General features: G+C 39.1%; 1 protein-coding gene across 5 annotated transcripts in view; it reads left to right on the forward strand.

The window, feature by feature from the left end:
• The window catches only part of SMG1 (SMG1 nonsense mediated mRNA decay associated PI3K related kinase), a 147049-nt gene extending 130814 nt beyond the window's left edge, over positions 1-16235 (forward strand). For all 5 annotated transcript variants that reach the window (XM_029576036.1, XM_029576040.1, XM_029576038.1 and 2 more), the window contains 6 exons: positions 1346-1573; positions 8096-8307; positions 8401-8507; positions 9452-9631; positions 14621-14727; positions 14970-16235. In XM_029576036.1, coding sequence (XP_029431896.1) covers positions 1346-1573; positions 8096-8307; positions 8401-8507; positions 9452-9631; positions 14621-14727; positions 14970-15047 — 912 coding nt within the window. In that variant the 3' untranslated portion in view covers positions 15048-16235. The remainder of the gene's footprint in view (positions 1-1345; positions 1574-8095; positions 8308-8400; positions 8508-9451; positions 9632-14620; positions 14728-14969) is intronic.
• The last annotated feature ends 3420 nt before the right edge of the window (positions 16236-19655 follow it).

Below are 19655 nucleotides of genomic sequence, written 5' to 3' on the forward strand. Positions count from 1 at the left end.
AATAAAGAAACTGCAGGATGCTTAAGAGATCCGAAGAAGGCCTTTCCTTTTAATGTCGGTGAAGAAGCTGGTGTTTCGAGAGTGTGAGACTCTCCAGACGCAGCCTTAAAGGTGGGCGGAGCTATGGATAACTGTATCTCTTGCTGGAGGACACATTGGATTAATTGCAACTGCTGAAGGTGGATGCCTCCGTTTTCGGCTGGTTCTGCTTTGTTTAAGGATCTGCAAAATAGGAAGCTAGAGGCCCATCTCAAAAAGATTTTTGAGGTGTCTGCCCTGGGTTTTCGAGCGCAGTATACAGCAGCTTTATGCTTCGGGCTGGTTTGCTTTGGGTGCGGTAATGTCAGCAGCAGAGTCCAAGCAGGCCGAGCGGCGGGAAGCTGTGATGGTCTATGGAGCAGACTCATTGTATGACTATCTCCGCACTTCCTCCAGGAGTAGGATGTCTGCGGTCTCGGCCAGCCGGCTCCTTTAGTTGCCAAACTAGTCAGAGGATGTTTGGTCTAAGTCTCAGCTTGGCGTGTTACCATTTATGGGGAAGCTACTTTTTGGTGAGGACTTAGAAGAGCTGGTAAAGTAGCTGGGCGAGAACTCCCAGGGGATTGTGAGGTCCTGGTGGGGCCATCCCCCTGGTTTGAGGTGGACAAGCAGGGGGTTGGTGACCCTTCTAGTAGCTTGGTCTGGAGGTCCGTGGGGTGGACATCTGGTGGTCCAGATCCCTCATCCCCCACGAGAACAGTGGTGGAGTCTGCTGGCAGTTCTGCACTGCAAGCCCAGTGGAGCAGGGAAGCATCCTTTTTATATCGGATGGGATGGGTTGCTAAAGTTTGGCAAAAGGTGACTGATATAGCCAGTGCTCTGGCTCCTTTCTGATCTGCCATGCGGTCTGCACTCCTAGAACCTGAACCTCTACACCAAAGGAGAGTATTGATTTCTATGTATCTTTATTGAAGACTAATTTAACTAAATTGTCATTTAAAGATAGTCTTCTCTTCAGTTAGGAGTTGAAGATTGTCAAGATGTGGGGAGACTTGAAAGTATCTAGACTCTCAGCTAATTTTGAAAAGGATTTATGCACATAAATGAAGTTTTGAAAATTGCTACATTATATAGTACTTTTAAGCCCGTACCTCCTTTGAAAATTATCTCCTTAGTTTTTAATTGGATAATTCAGTGTGTTCCAAATTTAAAAGTGTATTTTCATAAAATCAGCAGCAGACTAAGCAAGTTTTTCAGGAGCTCTTTGATAAAGAATAAATGAGCAAGTTCTAGATCTTGTTCTAGTTTTGTATCCATTACTATGATGTGTGTAATGTATATGCATTCATTTTTTCTTTGTTTTCAGAGCACAAATGTTGAACATTCTATTGGAAGCCCTGAGTGGCTTCTCTCAGCTCACAAACAACTGAGTCAGGATATGTCCACTCAGAGAGCAGTTCAGGCAGACAAGGAGCAGCAGGTAGAGACAATCTGTGAAACCATCCAGAATTTAGTAGATAGCATCAAAACTGTGCTGACTGGGCATAACAGACAACTGGGTGATGTCAAGCATCTGCTTAAAGCAATGGCCAAGGTAAGATTTACAAGTGCCGAGAGTGTCCCTGCTTTTCTTAAAATAAAAGGGCATGACAAAATGAAGATATGGAAAATGTATCCAACCCCTCACAATGGCCTGCATTTTATTTTTATAATTGTGTGTGTCTTCCTACAGACAAAACTGTTTGTTTGTGGTTTCTCTTCATATACCATTCTGGACCATAGTGTATTTTCCTTCACTCTGTTGGGAGGACAGATCAAAAGGCATTGGTCCTGGAAAAAAATCTTTAATTCTTTGTAGGCTGTTAACTTTTTATTCAGACCTGCATAAGAATTATTCAAAGATGATTTATAATAGCTTTTGAGACTATATAAAAGCAGGTCTCCTCAAATTTGTTAGGATGGAAAGCCCACATTGGGGGAGGACAACACAAAATAAGTTATTAGTGTGCTAAAAATGAGACTTGTTTGTGTATTTTAGAGTCTGATATTGCATAGGGTAGTAAAATTAGTGATTGTATGTTCACACAAGATGACAAGAGTAGCATCCTTAAATCAGAGAGGGACAAGGAGTATGGTAATATGGAAGGTAACAAGAAAGATACTTTTTTGTTGATCCTGAGTTGTAATAACCAGAAGAATGGCAACCTTATATTAACATATGCAAATAAATCCCCTCAAAAAGCTCAGCTGTGTCCTAGAAAATATTGCTCTAAAAAGTATATCCTATATTAACATAGAAATAATGAAGCTCAAACTCATATTCACCAGCAGTTACAAACTGAAAAAACACATGTACAAATTTATTCAGATAACTATAAATGATATCAAAACAAACAAACATTAAATGACAAAACAGTCCCTTAAACCAGAATCATAAATACTCAAGTAATTAATAGATCAGTGTCTGATATTAGAACAGTTGAATTATAAATACAATCAATAAATAAATATGATTTTCATGAAGTCGCAATTAAAAAAAAAAACCAAATCCTTTGGGCAAAATAGCTTTTCTGAGTACTTCATAAACTGAAAACAAATAGCTTCTCCTTTTTATTCTAAAGATTATTTCAATCTTCATCTCAATGAGGATAATGTCAATTTATTTTGCCCTAATCCAAGTAAAACTACATGCATTGGAAGTCGAAAGAGATGAAGTTAACTGAGTTGAGGAATTTAGATGAGTAATGTACAGTGCTGAGAGATTTTGTAAGTCCCTTGTATAATAATGAGAATTATTAGTTCTTGTGAAAAATACACTTGGGTATCCAAATTCAAATTTCTCAAGACACAAAGGCTTAATATTCTTTTACCTTTTTAAGGACCATCATAACACTGAAGCGGGAGGGGATCCAAGGTGGCTGCCTGATGAGAGACATTGATTTTTGGAGCTCCTCATTTTTCTTCAACTTGTTATACTATCATGCCTCATACCAAGCATAAGGCTAGGATCCAGGAATTGGTCCCAGCTACTCCTGGATCTGACCAGCAAGTTCAATCTGATTTTTCCCACTCCAGAAAATTGGAAAATATTGAAAATTCCATCTGCTATTTAAATGTACGGATACTGAACTTTCCTCAGTCTAATTTCATTTCCCTGATTGATATGGTTAAGAAAATTATAACCGAAGTTTTAAAAATTCCTACAGAAGCAATGCCAATTTTTGCCAAAGTTTTCATGACTAAGTCTATGGACCTGAATTTAACTGACCAAATCAAGAGCCAGATTTGGACCTGACTGAATTTTTGGAATCCTCTATGAATGTAGTGATTTCCAGATGAGGGACTCTTTCTTTCTTTTGTTTTTTTTCATGATAGAGATCTGATCTTAAGATCTTTTTTTCCAATATAGACTGTCCCTTTTTTTTTTGTTTTTTTTGTTTTGGTCAACAAGCCTGGATTTTTCTTTATATCACATGTTCCACTCAGGAACGCTGGAAAAAATGTCTTTCAATGCATTCCGAGGTCTTGGCGTTAGGTGCTAAATGTATTCTTCAGTTTCCTTGCTAATGTGTTGATCACCTTGGTATTAAACATCTATACTTTAATCCTGTACATTTACGTTCCTATTTAGATGCACATCCCCTGGCTAATTCTGCTTGACTTTTGATTATAGGCATTTGTATTTTTGTATCATCTCGTGCTGCTTCTTATTACCTTTTGGTATCTTTTTATCTTTTTTGGTATCTCCCTTATATTCCTTATTATTACATGTGAGATGAATTATACTTAATTATCTGGGATTTATTCCTTTTTCCTTTTTAAATCATTATTGCTTATGGTTTCTCATATATATTGCTACAAGTTTGCATGCTTGTTGATAACTTTATTGAAATTTGAAATATGTTAAAAAAAAAACAAAAAACACCACCAAAGTGGTTACTTGGTTAATCATAATTGTTCCTCCAGTTGGCCGGTCATGTATAATCATCGGTCCACTAGAGTTATTTGAAATCTCTTCAGATTAATATTTTTTTACTTGAAATTTCTCATTAAAAATATATTTATCAATCACATGCTTGAGATAAATTTGTGCTCATTCATGCTTCAGGTCAAGATTCGCTTGGCATGGCACCATGTTTCGAGGATGCTGCTTCAGGGGCTTAATCACAAATTCAGTGCGCCAACCTGTGCTCTCTGAAAACCAATATATTTATTTATTTATTTAAACATTTTCTTTATTTAAACATTTTTATATTCCGGCATTCGTTGTGGACATCATGTCGGTTTACAATAAACAGGTTAAGTTTGAAAATTACATTGTAACAGGGAAGTCAAACTTGGTGGGGGGGGGGGGGGGTAACGAAAGGAAGCTAAGAAAAAATAGTGCAAAAAACAAAACAAAATATATGTAAATATGTAAACAGGCAGGTTGCAAAGCGCCTCCACAGTTCATCAAAAAAAAAAGTTTCAGCGGTCCAAAAGATAGTGATAATCATACTTAACTGTCACATTAGTAGAATCCCTGTATAGGGATCACAGCAGCTCATGAATGTGTTTAGCTTCTTCTCATGCAGCCATTTTGAATTAACTGGCCCTGACTTCAAGTGTTCTTATATAGTATCTCTCATGCATGCACTATATCGTGCTGTCAACACCGTGAAATCACAAAAGGAATTTCATTTAGTGAGCACAGCCCATTCTATCTCCTTGTTCAAACCGAATGGGGCCCACTGTATGCATACGGAAAACCCAGGTTTGTTCTTTGTGTGCTAAATTAAGAGCCCTGTCTTCCCCCCCCCCCCCTACCCCCGCCAGTATTCTTGCACGGTTTCTAACACAGCCCACCGTATATCCGCAACCGTATGTTTCTGTTCAAAAAAAAACCAGGACACCATCGGTGCCTCCATTTTACCACTGTTTTAAACAACTCTTGTGTTCAATCAGATATCTTGAGTATCTGTTTAGTCATACCAATATAATACAAACCACATGGGCAGCTTAAAATGTATACCACAAAAGATACTCAGAGGAATTAGCTATCACAGGATAGACTTTGCCAGACATGGAAATAACATGATCCTCTTGAATTTTGGGTGCACACCAAAAACATCCTCCACAAGTAGTGGTCAAGTCTTCGCATGGAATGGGCTGGAATGTTGAAGAATTAATAATTTGATCACAAACATTGCAACCCCTTGAGAAAACAGACAATATTGATGCTTTAAATGGGGGGGGGGGGGGGGGGTGTGAGTATGCTGCAGCATCGGCCAGTGTCTCCGAATGGATTTACAAATTGATGTAGAAAACGTGGAATGTCTCAAAACAAAGGTCTGTCTATCGGATTGTTCACGTATTTGGGGTTGTAACAGTACATCTCAATTGCTGTATAAAGCTTGGCGATAGGGAACCTTTATACAGGACAGAGGATAACCTCTGTCTAAAAAGCAGTTTACCATCAATTTAACTTGAGATTTGAATTCACTTATCTGAACATAGTCTACGTAGTCGCAAACATTGTCCTAGAGGAAGATTCTTCTTAAAATTAATTGGATGGAAGCTCTCATAAGATAATAAATTGTTGCATTCATTGGGTTTTCTATGGATGGTAGTTTTGAGAACATGTTGATCTTTAAAAATCTTCATGTCCAAAAAGGCAATTTCCTGTTCATGAAAATTGACAGTGAATTTCAAACAAGATCCACGAGAATTCAACCAAGAATAAAAGTCCATTAATGATGTAGCTGACCCTTGCCACAGGACAAATATATCGTCAATATAACGCTTCCAACATTTTATGCAATCTTTCCAATTGTTCTCAATCAAATATTTAGATTCAAAAGCTGCCACATGAATGTTGGCAATATCGGGGGCTATCACAGCACCTATTGCCATGCCACATGCTTGTAAATACTGCCCATCAAAAGCAAAATAGTTCTTGCTTAATGCTAGAGTTGCTAATGCAGCAATATATTCTGTTGGAATCCTCTGATCCTTCCCTCTTGTGTTAAGGATCTCTGTCAATGAGGCCAATGCTTCATCCTGAGGAATTACTGTGTACAGTGATTCAATATCGAAGGTGGCTAAAAGCCAATAGAGTTCAACCTAGAACTCCTGAAGAAATCTAATCATGCTAGTAATGGCCTTAATGTATGACTGAGCTTGCGGAACTAAGTGTTGTAAAATCCTGTCCAAAAATATGGAAATGGGTTCCAAAGGAGCGCCTCTTGCTGATACTATTGGCTGCCCTGGTGGATTCCTAATTGACTTATGAATCTTTAGTAATATATACAAAACCGGAGTCCTGGGATGATCTCTAATTAGGAACTCTCTCTCCTTCCTAGTTAGGAATCCTTCCTCATATCCACGTTTTGCTAAAGTTTGAATGTGTTCCTGAACCTGCAATGTAGGGTCTTCAGTCAACTCCAAATAGAAATTGATGTTCAATTGTCTGTAAATTTCTGCATTGTATTGATCATGGCTCATGACCACTGTAGCACTCCCTTTATCCAGCAGCCTTTACTACAATATCATCATGTTTTCTTAGCCTGGTAATGGCCAAGATGTCTTAGTGTGAGGTATTGAAAAACATCCATTTTTCTATGCTCTCCAAGTCCTGCAAATTACACAATACTAGTTGTCAAAGTCTGAATGGCTGGATCTAACAGAATGGAAGATAGCATTTAGATCTATTTTTTACCAGGGTCATTTCATTGGTAGTTGGTGGGAACTTCTCAAAATAAACCTTTCACTGTAACTGCCTTATGAATTGAAAAAAGGTGCAGTGGAAATGTAAAGAGTCATGCTTATTGGTGGGTACAAAATTTAAACATTTGTTCAGTACCCTCTCTTCCTTGGATGTTAAAATGCAGCTAGAAATATTTATAACGGCTGTTGACAAATCTCTACAAGAGTAGGCACTCACCTGATGATGATTCATGTCGGGAACTCTGATCATGTGCGTGGCCGTTGCCAGTTATCCACATTATGATTTCTTGATCCTTGGTTTGTGCTATACTTTTTGAGTTTTGAACTATTTTTTTTAATTATTAGTTCTTACCATAAAACCTTTGTTTAACTGAAACCAGTCTTTTCTTATGCAATAATTACAGTATAAATTAAACAATTTTGTTCTAGAGTCGCAATATACAAAGTAGGAAAAATATTAAATCGGAATCTGTGTGTGAGAAATACTAAGTGAGCACCTAGTTTCCTTTAGGATAATTAATTAGCTAATTAGAATCTAGTACTTAAATAATTTGGTAACAGGTAAATCACCTTGCAGAGTAAATCTTGATGAGATTATGCATTCTGTCCTTATAAAGGAGCAAACAGTTTTGAATTTGGTCTTCACCATAAAAGGTAATGGGAATTCCTCATGTTATAAGTTTTATTTACCTTTTAGAACAAGATAGCGATTCAATTTTAGATTTGTCTAAACAGTTCTTTTGTAGAAGTATTATTGATTGGATATTTAATACTCTTCTGATGCTTATTTTGGAAGAAGATGGTTGTAAACTAGACTGGTTGTGCTTTTCAATGTCAACATTTCCATCTGTAACACATCTCACCCAGTCCAGTCAATAAAGGGAAAATCTGTCTTCCCTGTAACTTCTGAGAATCTTCATATATAATTTTAAATAGGTTTTCTTTATAAGTCTATTAAGGGGAGACAGGGAATCTCTACAGGCTATTTTATTCTATGCTGTCTGTTTTTCAAAAGCTATTGGGTATGCTCTACCCAGGACAAACTGTTTCTCAAGCAATGACAAGGTTATGCAGGTCCAGCCCAGAATGATATATGAAGACTTGAAATAGAATTAACAAGACAGAAAACTATTACATTCTGAGACTAAGTGTCTACAAAAAAGAGAGAGGAAAATGTTGTGACAATGTAAGTGCAATAATGTTCAGTGTGTCATCCAGAAATTATATGTATGAATGGAAGGACTCCAAAGCATTTAAAAAGACTGAGGGCATAATTGTTAAGCTAATTTGACTCAACAGTTTGCAAAGTTTTAACATTGGACTTGGGTGCTATACATTTATGCAAAATTGAGGACAAGACCCAAAGCTTATCCTTTTTTAATTCTTTTATTAATTTTTCTCTTTGTTGTAGGATGAAGAGGCTGCTTTGGCAGATGGTGAAGATGTTCCCTATGAGAAAAGTGTTAGGCAGTTCTTGGGTGAATATAAATTGTGGCAAGACAATATCCAGACTGTCTTGTTTACTCTAGTTCAGGCTATGGGTCAAGTGCGTAGTCAGGAGTATGTGGAGATGCTGCAAGAGATCACTCCTACTCTGAAAGAACTGAAAATGCAAAGTCAGAGGTAACATTTTTGTTATAGGCATGGTAAAACCATTTTTTTCTACAGATAATTTTTAACACACACATGATTGTGTTGTATTATGTTTTTTTTTAGTATTTACAACAATCTAGTGAGTTTTGCATCACCCCTGGTCACTGATGCATCTAATGAATGTTCAAGTCCAACATCATCTGCTACATATCAGCCCAGCTTTGCTGCAGGTAACTGACCAACTGAATTCTAGAACAAAAAGCATATTAGAAATATTGGGGACTTTGTGAGGGGGTATTTTTCAGCAATTTGCTCTAATACAAAAATGACTTCATATTTATAAATATAAGTACAGTATTTTAAATGGGGATGAAAACACTGGAGAACTGAAATAAAACTTTGATAAATCCCTTTTTGTTTTAAAATAAAATCTCTTAATTTAAGATGTTTACCAAATAAGATTGTGCTACAAAGGGTGAATCAGTGTTTCCCAACCAGTGTTCTATCAGCCCTGATCAGGTGTGCCACAGAAAAGTGGTGGTTGCTCCAACAGCAACCTTGACGGGCATAAACAAAAAGTCAAGAGGATTATTAGAATGGCTCTTAAGCCTTGGAAAATGTGGTTCAAATAAGATTTAACATATAGCAATGGGCATCCACAAGAGAATTTTACATTTTTTGGGTTAGACTGGAATCCTTTAATATTCATTATGGATTTGAGGGAGCATCATGTTCTACTTCGATGATTGAATCATGTAGAATTAAAGAAAATTAGTATGTGTACTGTAGGGTTCTGTCTGTTCCTATATCTGTGCACTGCCTAGAACCACTAGAACATAGATCAGTTTTTGTGTTGCAAAAAAATATAAAATATCTTCAACATAAGTGTAATATCTGGATTTTGCATTACATATGTATTTAACTTATGGAGATTTGGGGAAATCCATGTGAAACATTAGGCAGTAGTTTAGTTAAATTTTGTTTTTCAGTAATTTCTGGAAAGTCGTGTCACTTGAGAATTTGTTTCTCCCTATGAACTTATTTGTGGTGTGGCAAAATTCTCTAAAAGCAAATTAATTTAGTAGTTATCTTTTTAAGTACGTCATTATGTACACTAAATTTGAGTGTTCCACCTTGTTTGTTTTAATTTTTTTTTTCCTTTTGGTTTTAATAGCAGTACGAAGCAACACAGGGCAGAAGACCCAGCCTGAGGTCATGTCGCAGAATGCAAAAAAGCTGATGCAAAAAAATCTTGCGGTATCGGCAGACACGCCACCAAGTACAGTTCCAGGAACAGGCAAGAATGTTGCCTGTAGTCCGAAGAAGGCGGTTAGGGATCCTAAAACTGGAAAAGGTAAACAGGGCATGTGATATTACCCATCCCTTCCTGTTTCTAGCAGTTCTGGTTTCCGGGTGCATAGAACACTGGGTGATAACCCTTTAATTTCTGTATCTTCCATAAATGTATCAAATCCCTTTTTCAACCTGTTGTGCTACGTGGTTGTTAGTGGTGGAAAAGAGGAAAAATAAATTAAAGAGGAAAAAAAATGAAATAAAACTCTTCACCTAACAGTAGGCAGCTTGTCTTGGGCTGGGGCTGATCCTAATCAATAGTAGACAGATAGTCTTGTGAAAAGCAGAGTAAGTGCCAGTCTCTTTTCTGGTTATTTCCTGTCCAGAAGGGCTCCAAGCTAAATATATTATATTACTGCCTTAAATCTCTGTGATATAGCCAAAAGGTTTTGTATATTTGCATTGTTGGTGTGTCTGAGGGGATTGCTCAGACTGCAGCACTGACTGATATTGATTATTAGTGTTAAGAGGATTTATTAAAAAAAAACCAAACAAAAAAACTCAAATATACAGAGGATCCTACAAGATCCTACAAAATCTCACATGTAAACTAAAATTATAAACTCCATGTATACTGTTTAATTACCTTCCACCCTACTCCTCTACTCACCCACCCCAGGGTTTGTTCTTCTAATATAGTCTGGCTGGGATACATAATTGGTAACAAGATAATTTGGTAATTTTGTGCTGTCTCAAATCAAATGAGCAAATGAGGACTATCCAATGTAACAATGGTGGAGCCTTTATCTTGAGGCAGTGTGCTATGCTCAAACAAATGGTAATGGATCCCACAAGGGATGGTGTAATCCTGGACCTAGTACTCACAAATGGGGATAATGTTTATGTCTGGACAGGTGCCCACCTGAGTACAAGTGATCATCAGACGGTATGGTTTGATATTGCGAATAAGGTACAAAGAAATCGTACGAAGACCCGAGTTTTGAATTTCAAATATATGGACTTTGAAATGGGGATGTACCTGGAGGAAGAACTAGAAAACTGGGAGAAAATGAGCAAGATGGAACAGTGGGCTAAATTAAAAGGAGCTATTACAAAGGCAATAAATGTTAGAAAAGTAAACAAAAGTTCAAGGCAAAAGAAACCAATTTAGTTCTCAAAGGATGTGGCTGCAAAAATAAAGACAAAAAGATCAGCGTACAGGAAGTATAAAGAATCCCAAAAAGAGGAACACAAGGAACAATAGCTGGTGAAAATGAGGGAGATGAAGAGAAAATCAGAAAAGCAAAAGGTCAAACAGAAGAATGGATTGCCCGAGAGAGAGAGGGGTAACACAACATTTTTCAGATATATAATGAGAGCCTGAAGTGGAATAGTGAAATTGAAAGGTGACAAGGAGCAATGTGCCGAGACAAACAATGAAATGGTGGAAATATTAAACAAATACTTCAGTTCTGTGTTCATTAAAGAAGATACTGGAGAAGGACCTGATTGACAAAACCATAGAAGGGAATGGGTTAGACACAACTCCTTTTACAGAAGAGTATGTATGGGAAGAGCTAGGAAAACTGAATGTGGACAAGTCCATGGGGCTGGATGAGGTACATCCCAGGATACTACGAGAACTTAGAGATGTCCTGGTGGGTCTGCTAAATGACCTGTTAGCTAGATCCCTAGAAACGGGAGTGGTACTGCAAGATTGGAGAAGAGCGGTTGTGGTCCTGCTTCATAAGAGTGGTAGCAGAGAGGAGTCTGGAAACTACAGGCCAGTTAGCCTCACTTTGGTGGTGGGGAAAATTAACGGAGACGCTGCTGAAAGAGAGGATAAGGTAAGTTGCTGGACCTAAGGCAGGATGGTCCTGTCAGACAAATCTGATTTTTTTTTTTTTAATTTTTTTTTTTGATTGGGTAACTAGAGAATTGGTTCGAGGAAATGCACTTGATGACATTTATTTGGATTTCAGCAAAGCTTTTGATACCGTTCGACATAGGAGGCTTGTGAACATAGTAGTGAGCACCAAGATGGTGGAGTGGATTACAAACTGGTTGACTGATAGGAGACAGCGTGTAATAGTAAATGGAACCTACTTTGAAGAAAGCGTTGTGTTACGTGGAGTGACCCAGGATCTACCGATCCTGGGTCACTCCACAATATCTTTGTGAGTGACATTGCGAAAGAGATAGAAGGTAAAGTTCGTCTATTTGTAGATGATACCAAGATCTACAACAGAGTGGACACGCTTAAAGGAGTAGAGAGAATGAAAAGTGATTTACAAAGGCTTGAAGAGTGGTAGACTATTTGGCAGCTGGGATTCAATGCCAAGAAGTGCAGTCATGCATCTGGGATGTGGTAATCCAAAAGAGTCGGGGGTGGGGGGGAGCTGATGTGCATGGATCAAGAGCGGGATCTTGGAGTGATAGTTTCTGGCGATCTGAAGATAGCAGTGCAATGTGACAAGGCGATATCTAAAGCCAGAAGAATGCTGGGTTGCATAGAGGGAGGAATAACCAGCAAGAAAATGGAGGTGGTGATGCCTCACCTGGAGCATTGTGTTCAATTCTGGAGCCCTTATCTCAAAAGGGATAGAGATAGGATGGAGGCAGTCCGAAGAAGGGCTACCAAAATGGTTTGGGGTCAGTATCAGAAAACCTATGAGGAGAGACTGAAGGATATCAATATGTATACCCTGGAAGAGAGGAAGCACAGACCTTCAATTTCCTAAAAAGTTTGAATGATGTACAAACGTCAAACCTTTTCCGTTGGAAAGAAATCAGTAGAACTAACAGTCACAAAATGAAACTCCAAGGAGAACACCTCAGAACCAATGCCAGAAGATATTTCTTCACAGAGGGTAGTGGAATGCCCTTCCAAAGGAGGAGGTGAAAACCAAAATGGTGAAAGAATTTAAAAGGACATGGGTTAAGTACTGTGAATCCCTAAGGCTAAAGGATGGAAATGAAGAAGAGTACATGGAGTAACTTTTTGGTGCAGTGGTTATTACCCTTAACCAATAAGCCTTGATACTATTGATGTAATTCCATCATTGCTCTCTGCTTCAACGGCAGGGGGAAACGGGGAATTGGATTAGTTCAGCAACTGATAGCCCCGACTTTTACTGTCTGGGGAAACAAGTATAGATGGTTACTACCCTTAACCAATAAGACTGATACTTTGATGCAACTCAAACATTGCTCTCTGCTTTAACAGCAGGGAATTGGATTCAACAGCAATCAACGAGGGCTAGTGTGGGAAACTGATAAGCACGGGGATAACGGGGAATTGGATTGAAACAGCAACCGAGGGCCCTGGCTTTTATGGTCTGGGAAACAGATAAGCATGGGGTAACCTACACAGCACAGCAGATACTACCATAAGCTTGCTGGGCAGACTAGATGGACCATTTATTTATTTATTTTGCATTTTTATATACCGCCATTCTTGTATCAGATACAAATCATACCGGTTTACATTAAAAACAGAGTATGCAGGAAAATAGGTTTCCTAAGTCAAATACATTGAACATATTTAATAAACAAAGGATTACTAAACACTATGAAAAAGGTTAATTAACAAAGGAAAACTTAAGGGAATTAAAATAAGCGTAGCGCACAGGATTGCACGAAGGGGTGCGCGACGCCTGGTGGAATGTGGCAGTTTTCCGGCTCGCCGCTGAGCGTGATGACGTCGGGGGGGGGCGGGTCTCTTCATCCCTGAGTTCACAACATTCTCAGTTTCAGCGCGCGAAGTGTTTTTTCAATTTTTTTGGTCTTTTTGGTCTCTTTTTCTCTCAGCGATTGCCCCTAAAGGTGCCCGGTACTGGTGGGCTGCCCCTCCGCACCACTGCCTGGTGGAATGTTTGATCCTTTTCTGCCGCCATTTCTATGTTTCTTTATTTTGCCTTCTCCAGGTTCTGTGCGGTGACTTCCACATATATACTGTAGCTATGAACTAAGAAAAATTCATTGTTTAAAAGCAATGTATACAGAGATCACCGTACTTGGGAATGGTGCCTTTGGAGTTTAGTAAATAATTGATATTCAAAAGCATTAGTATGGATAACTTTTGAGATATCAGAGTAAATGCTGAGTTTTGAATTACATCATCACTTATCCAGATAAATGTTTGGATAAGTGTGAGGTGTTGGCCGAATAACTTGCTAGGGTGGGGTTGAGTTAGCCGAATAACTTGTCTGGCTAACTTCGATATTCAGAGTTAGCGGAATAAGTTATTTGGCCAGCTCTTTTGTGACCAGGATTAAGTTACCCTGGAACATGTTCCCAAATAACTTTACCCTTAACCAGTTATATTCAGAGAATATAGCTAGCTAAGTAATGATCAAAATGTAAAAAAAAACAAACCCAAAACAGTGAGCCTGCCAGCCCTATCGCAGTGAATACATCTGATAATTTATCTGGCTAACTTTAGCCAGATGAGTTATCCATTTTACATTTTTTAAAATATTGACCTATAAATGTTTTTGAATGAGTAGAGCAACTCCACTAAGGGCATCACACACGATACCTGACTTTTCCAGGGTTAGATTATGGTATGCATCATTTTTTTTATATCTGCTCAGTGTTCACATGTCTTCAAGGCCCAGAAGGTTTGATGGAAAAAGCGCATTAAAAACACCAGAACTGTGATTGATGAAATAACTTTTGTAAATATTTTTAGGGTGTTTCCAATCCTTCCTTGCAAGGCTTTCCCTCTCTTCAGTGGAGCCTTCATTCTTTCCTCACACTTTTCATGTGGATTTTGTTCTTTTCATCATCAAATGGTACAGTGACTAGAAAGCAATGCTATTCAGAACTCTTGCCACTCTCTGTACTACATCAGTAGCCCTGCCAGTCTCTGGCTGCTTCGAGAACTCTAGTGCCTGTGGTTGGACTTGCTCCCTGCACCTTTTTTACCTGGCAGTTTTAAGCATTAAGCAAAGAGCTGATTCCAGAAGTGTGGTGGGTGTAACATAATTTTATATTACATGTGAAAGGCAACAGATTTATTTGAATGTCTGTGTTTGCTGTTTTTTAGCTGTACAAGAAAGGAACTCGTATGCGGTCAGTGTGTGGAAGCGAGTCAAAGCCAAGTTAGAGGGCAGAGATGTGGATCCCAACAGAAGAATGTCTGTTGCTGAACAGGTGACTTTTTTTTTTTTTAATTGTGTGTTTACTGAGGGATCTAGTTCTAGTGATTATACCTGCAAGAAATAGATTGAACAGATAATTATATTTGTGTGATTGACAATGCATTGTCAATAGAATTATTTGACAGTGGTTCTTATGTATAACCAGAGATGTAGATAAACCATTAAATATACTCAAGTTGTTTTAAGTAGTAATTGACTTTTCAATACTTAAATGTTCGTTTTGTTTTTTTGTAGGTTGACTTTGTGATTAAGGAGGCAACTAATCTAGATAACTTGGCTCAGCTGTATGAAGGTTGGACAGCATGGGTATGAATGCGAAGACAGAAGGTCAGTCTGGTTCAGCAAGGTCAGACATCCACCAGAATCAACTCGGCCTCAGGCATCCGCAGCCGCGCCACAGCTGGTGGCAATGCATTCTGGGGCTTAATCAGAGGTAACCTAGGAAATCCCAGTGCAGTGGGAAGAGAATCCCACAGGATGGCTGCACTCAGGGATATGCTAAACACAACGGCCTGCAAACCACCCCCCTCCCAGGGTAAAGAGTGCAAGCTTACAGCTTGGATAACACGATTGTCTTTCTGCTACAGAAGAACTACAGCAGCATCGGAATGGGGGTATAAGTGCAGAAAGAAAAAATTGGTATCCTAAAGACCACAGAGTGATATGGAACTCTCTTCCATGAGACCCTGTGAACAATTCAGGAAATATTAAACCCTGTTCAAAGGAAAACAACAAAACTGGGGCCATTGAGAAATCACAGTGGAGGAGGATGCTTTCAGATCCTTGGGTTACTCTTGTTGCTTGGCAACAAAACTGCTAGAGTTGACCAGCAAGTGTGGAAAAGGCTGGGAGATAATGACTTTGAGGAAATGAACTGAAAGCAAAGAGCTGTACAACAGAAACACTACATTGGATGAACTTCTGAGATGAAGAACCCCCACTTTTTCTTTTTTTCCCCCCCCCCTCCTTCACCCCACTACCTCCCATCCACCCCCATTTTGAGTTTGTAAAAATTTGAGCAGTTAAGTACTTCAGATATCTTCTGTTTCAGTCTTTGTATTTCACTCTTTAGTCAAAGTAACTGCTTAGTTTCTGTTTGACAACTAGGCAATTTTCCAAGTGCACCCAAAATACTGGAAACTTTAAGGAATACCTAGAAGGCTATATGATCAAATGCAAAATGTAATAATTTTGGTTAATTTTTTGTAAGTCATTTTCTGTAATTCTATCATGTACAGTTTCTGGAAGGATTGTCACTGTGCATTTGAAAGTAATGAATCTGACAGGTGTTGATTTAATGTGCACTCTCTCTGCTTGCAGTGTGCATTTCTTTTGTAACTCAGAATTGTCCCTCCAATCTCATTCTACTGTGATTGCTGTAGTTTCTTTCATAAGAAGTAGCTAATCCAATGTAATCTTTTCCTTTAAAACGGCATAGAATATCTAGTAGAGTTTTACATTGTTTCCGACAGATAAACAATAAAGGGATGTTCTGGTGGAGGTAGTGACATTTTTTTTTTAATTTCTGTTTTAGAAGTCAAGACCTTCTGTTTGGAGTTCAAATATATGTAATTTTGCATCTCTTTATACTTGGAACCTAATTTATAAAAATGTTCCTCTTTATTGTAGCAAACACACAGGAGGCACTAGCAACACTCCAAAAATTATCCACACAAATGAGAAGGGAGATCTAAATAATATGTACACAGTCCACAATTTTTGTAGAGAATGAAGAGTAACTTCTTAATTATTCATCAATTCAATACGGCTCAACCAAAGCTCATTGTAGTATAATACGGTTCTCAACGAAGTCCCCCTCGCATGAAGCTGCGTCGGGAGGGGGACTAATACAGTGTATAATTTCAACCACTTTGTGAATAGTCCAAAAAACTAGAACCAGGGAGAGCAGATTTTGTAGAACAGATTTTGATACTTGTAAATTCAGAATAAATATAGGAATACTAAAAAAGAACAATCAAACAATCTAGACTATTCCAGATGCCTGGGTGTTTCTTCCCTACCAGCGGATGGAGACAGAAAAATTCTGAGACACTGTTCCTTATGTGGGCACATTCCTGCAAAGCATTTGTTTTCTGTCTCCAGCAGATAGTAGAGGTGTCAAACCCTGCAATCTGAAGATTTAATGGACAAAGGGCTTCCAGGGATTGAAGGATTAGATTCACCCCTTCTGGTTGAGCAAGGACAAGCAGGGGTCTATGACCTCTGTTGGTGCTTGATCTTGATTGCTTGAACATAAGATATGCCATATTGGGTCAGACCAAGGGTCCATCAAGCCCAGTATCCTGTGGCCAACAGTGGCCAACCAAGTCACAAGTACCTGACAAGTACCCAAACATTAAATGAATAGATCCCAAGCTACTAATCCTTATTGATTGAAAGCAGTTTATGGACTTCTGCTCTAGGAACTTATCCAAACCTTTTTTAAACCCAGTTACACTGCTGTAACCACATCCTCTGGCAATGAATTCCAGAGCTTGATTATGTGTTGTGTGAAAGAATTTTCTCTGATTTGTTTTAAATAAGCTACTTGCTAACTTCATGGAGTGCCCCCTAGTCCTGTATTATCCGAAAGAGTAAATAACCATTACCCATTCAAGTCCTTTCATGATTTTGTAGACCTCTATCATATCCCCCTCAACCATCTCTTCTCCAAGCTGAACAGCCCTAATTTCTTTTGCTATTTCCTTCCTAATTCCTAACATTGTTTGATTTTTTTTTGACTGCCACAGCACATTGAGCCAATAATTTCAATGTATTATCCACTATTTTAGTCTTTCTGCAATGGCCTTATCTTCCCTAAGTGCCCCTTTAACCCCTCGATCATCTAACCGTCCAACGAACTCCCTCACAGGCTTTCTGCTTCAGATATAGTTTTAAAAGTTTTTATTATGAGCTTTTGCCTCTACAGCCAACTTATTTTCAAATTCTCTTTTAACCTGTCATATCAATGTCTTACATTTAACTTGCCAATGCTTATGCTTTATTCTATTTTCCTCTGATCCTTCTTCCAGTTTTTGAATGAAAATCTTTTGGCTAAAATAGCCTTTTTATCTCACTTTTTCAACCATGCTAGCAATAGTTTGTCCTTCCACTTTTCTTAATGCGTCAAATACATCTGGATTTTGCTTCTAAGATGGTATTTTTAAACAATGTCCACAAACTCTTTACCTTTGTAGCTGCACCTTTCAGGTTTGTGGGGTTTTATGTTTTATTTAATAACTATTTTCCTTATTTTGTAAAAGTTTCCCTGAAAACCAGTGGTGCTGGTTCCCTCTTTTCCTCCTCCTCTCTTTCCCTTATGCCCTTGCTGAGGTTCAGAAGAGGAGTCTTCCAGTGGTACTATTTTCAGGGAAGTACCCTTGTTTCTGCTTCTCTTTTGATTGAAAGGCTAAAAATTTGAGGAGAAAAAAAACAGTACATGGACTGGAAGTTGCAGCCAGGGGAGCAAATCGCCAGGTCCTTTCTTTCCAGTTCTGCAGGAGCTGATGAAAGGGCCTTCAGGAACGTGTCAGAGGGGAAGAGGGTAAGCTCTGGAGCAGTTTGTGTTTTTCACCCATGTGGCACAGCAATATGGCCTCCACCACTGAATGTGGGAAAAATGCCTGGCCAGTTTGGGCTGGCAAGTGGAGTGTGCTCCCATGAGGCTTGTCTGTCCTTTACCGGAGGCAGAGTGAGGAGAAAAAGGCAGGCAGTCCCTCGGCTGGCAAGGGGAAAGCTGGTTCAGAGATTGGCTCTGTTGGGGGCAGAGTGGGGACAATAGCCATCATGGAATCTGCTGCCAGTGATGCTGGGGACAGCAAGGTAGTTTCTGCATAGAACCCTACTGCTCTCCCCTGCTGGAGACCCATTTATACTGTGGGATAAAATAGTTTCAGATCTCGGGAAGGTGAGTGGGAGAAGTCAATTAGCCTCTGAGGTTTTCTCTCCAGAATTTCTAGTGTTAATGCATCAGGCTTTTTTTAATAAAGCATGGTGCTGGTGCAAAGGTTTCCAGATCATCAAGGAACTCCTCTGATTTTGTCTTCAGCCCCTTCTTGACCCAAGAAACTCAGAGGGGAATGTGGTATACGCTTCTTCAGCAGAAGGGTCCCTGAGGGATTTTGCTACTGGACAGTGAGCCAGAGGGGAGGAGCTGTGGAGAAGGATGAGATCTCTGTAGCAGAAGGAGATGACACCCCCAAACATGAGGTTTGAGAGAGAAGTTTCCTGTGATGATTACGCAGACCCTGGCAGAATTGGACATTAACAAATAGCAGGCAGAACTGGCACAGAACGAGGAAAATCTTATTTTAGAAAGTCTTAGGGGTCAGCAAAGGCATTCCCTTTTTACCAAATAGTAAAAGTCTTTCTTTGGAATCTGCAAGGTGGGAAACTCCGGCGGTTGGGCTGAAGATTGGTAGAATATGGCAACATTCTACTTCTGGATGAGGTATTGGAGTAGCTGAGGTTCCCCAAGGTGGATGCACTGATGTCAGCAGTTACTAAGAAAATTCTCTTGGCAGGGTGCAGCCTTGAAAGACGCCTAGGATAGAAAGATTAAGGTCTACCTTAAACGATTGTTTAGGTGCCTGCACTGGTGCTCTGAGCAGCTTTTTGTGGTAGTTATATCCAGGGCATGTTTGCACTGGGCCCAACGAGTTTTTGTAGGTTCTGTGGGGGACAGTATAATGGAAAAGGAGGCCAGTCTTTCTTTTATAGCAAATGCTTTATGTAATCTCATTCAGATCTTGTCCAGAAGTATAGTAGCCTCAGTTTTGGCTCTGTTTGCTATGGCTACGCAGCTGGATGGTAGAGGTCTGGTCGAGGTTGGGGAAGCTTCCTTTTCATGGAAGGCTTCTTTTTGAAGAGGATTTGGAGAAGCTGGTAAAGTGTTTTGGTGAATTGAAGTTCCATAAATTG

This window comes from Rhinatrema bivittatum, chromosome 14 (genome assembly GCF_901001135.1).
Source record: "Rhinatrema bivittatum chromosome 14, aRhiBiv1.1, whole genome shotgun sequence".
NCBI classification, from domain to species: Eukaryota; Metazoa; Chordata; class Amphibia; order Gymnophiona; family Rhinatrematidae; genus Rhinatrema; species Rhinatrema bivittatum.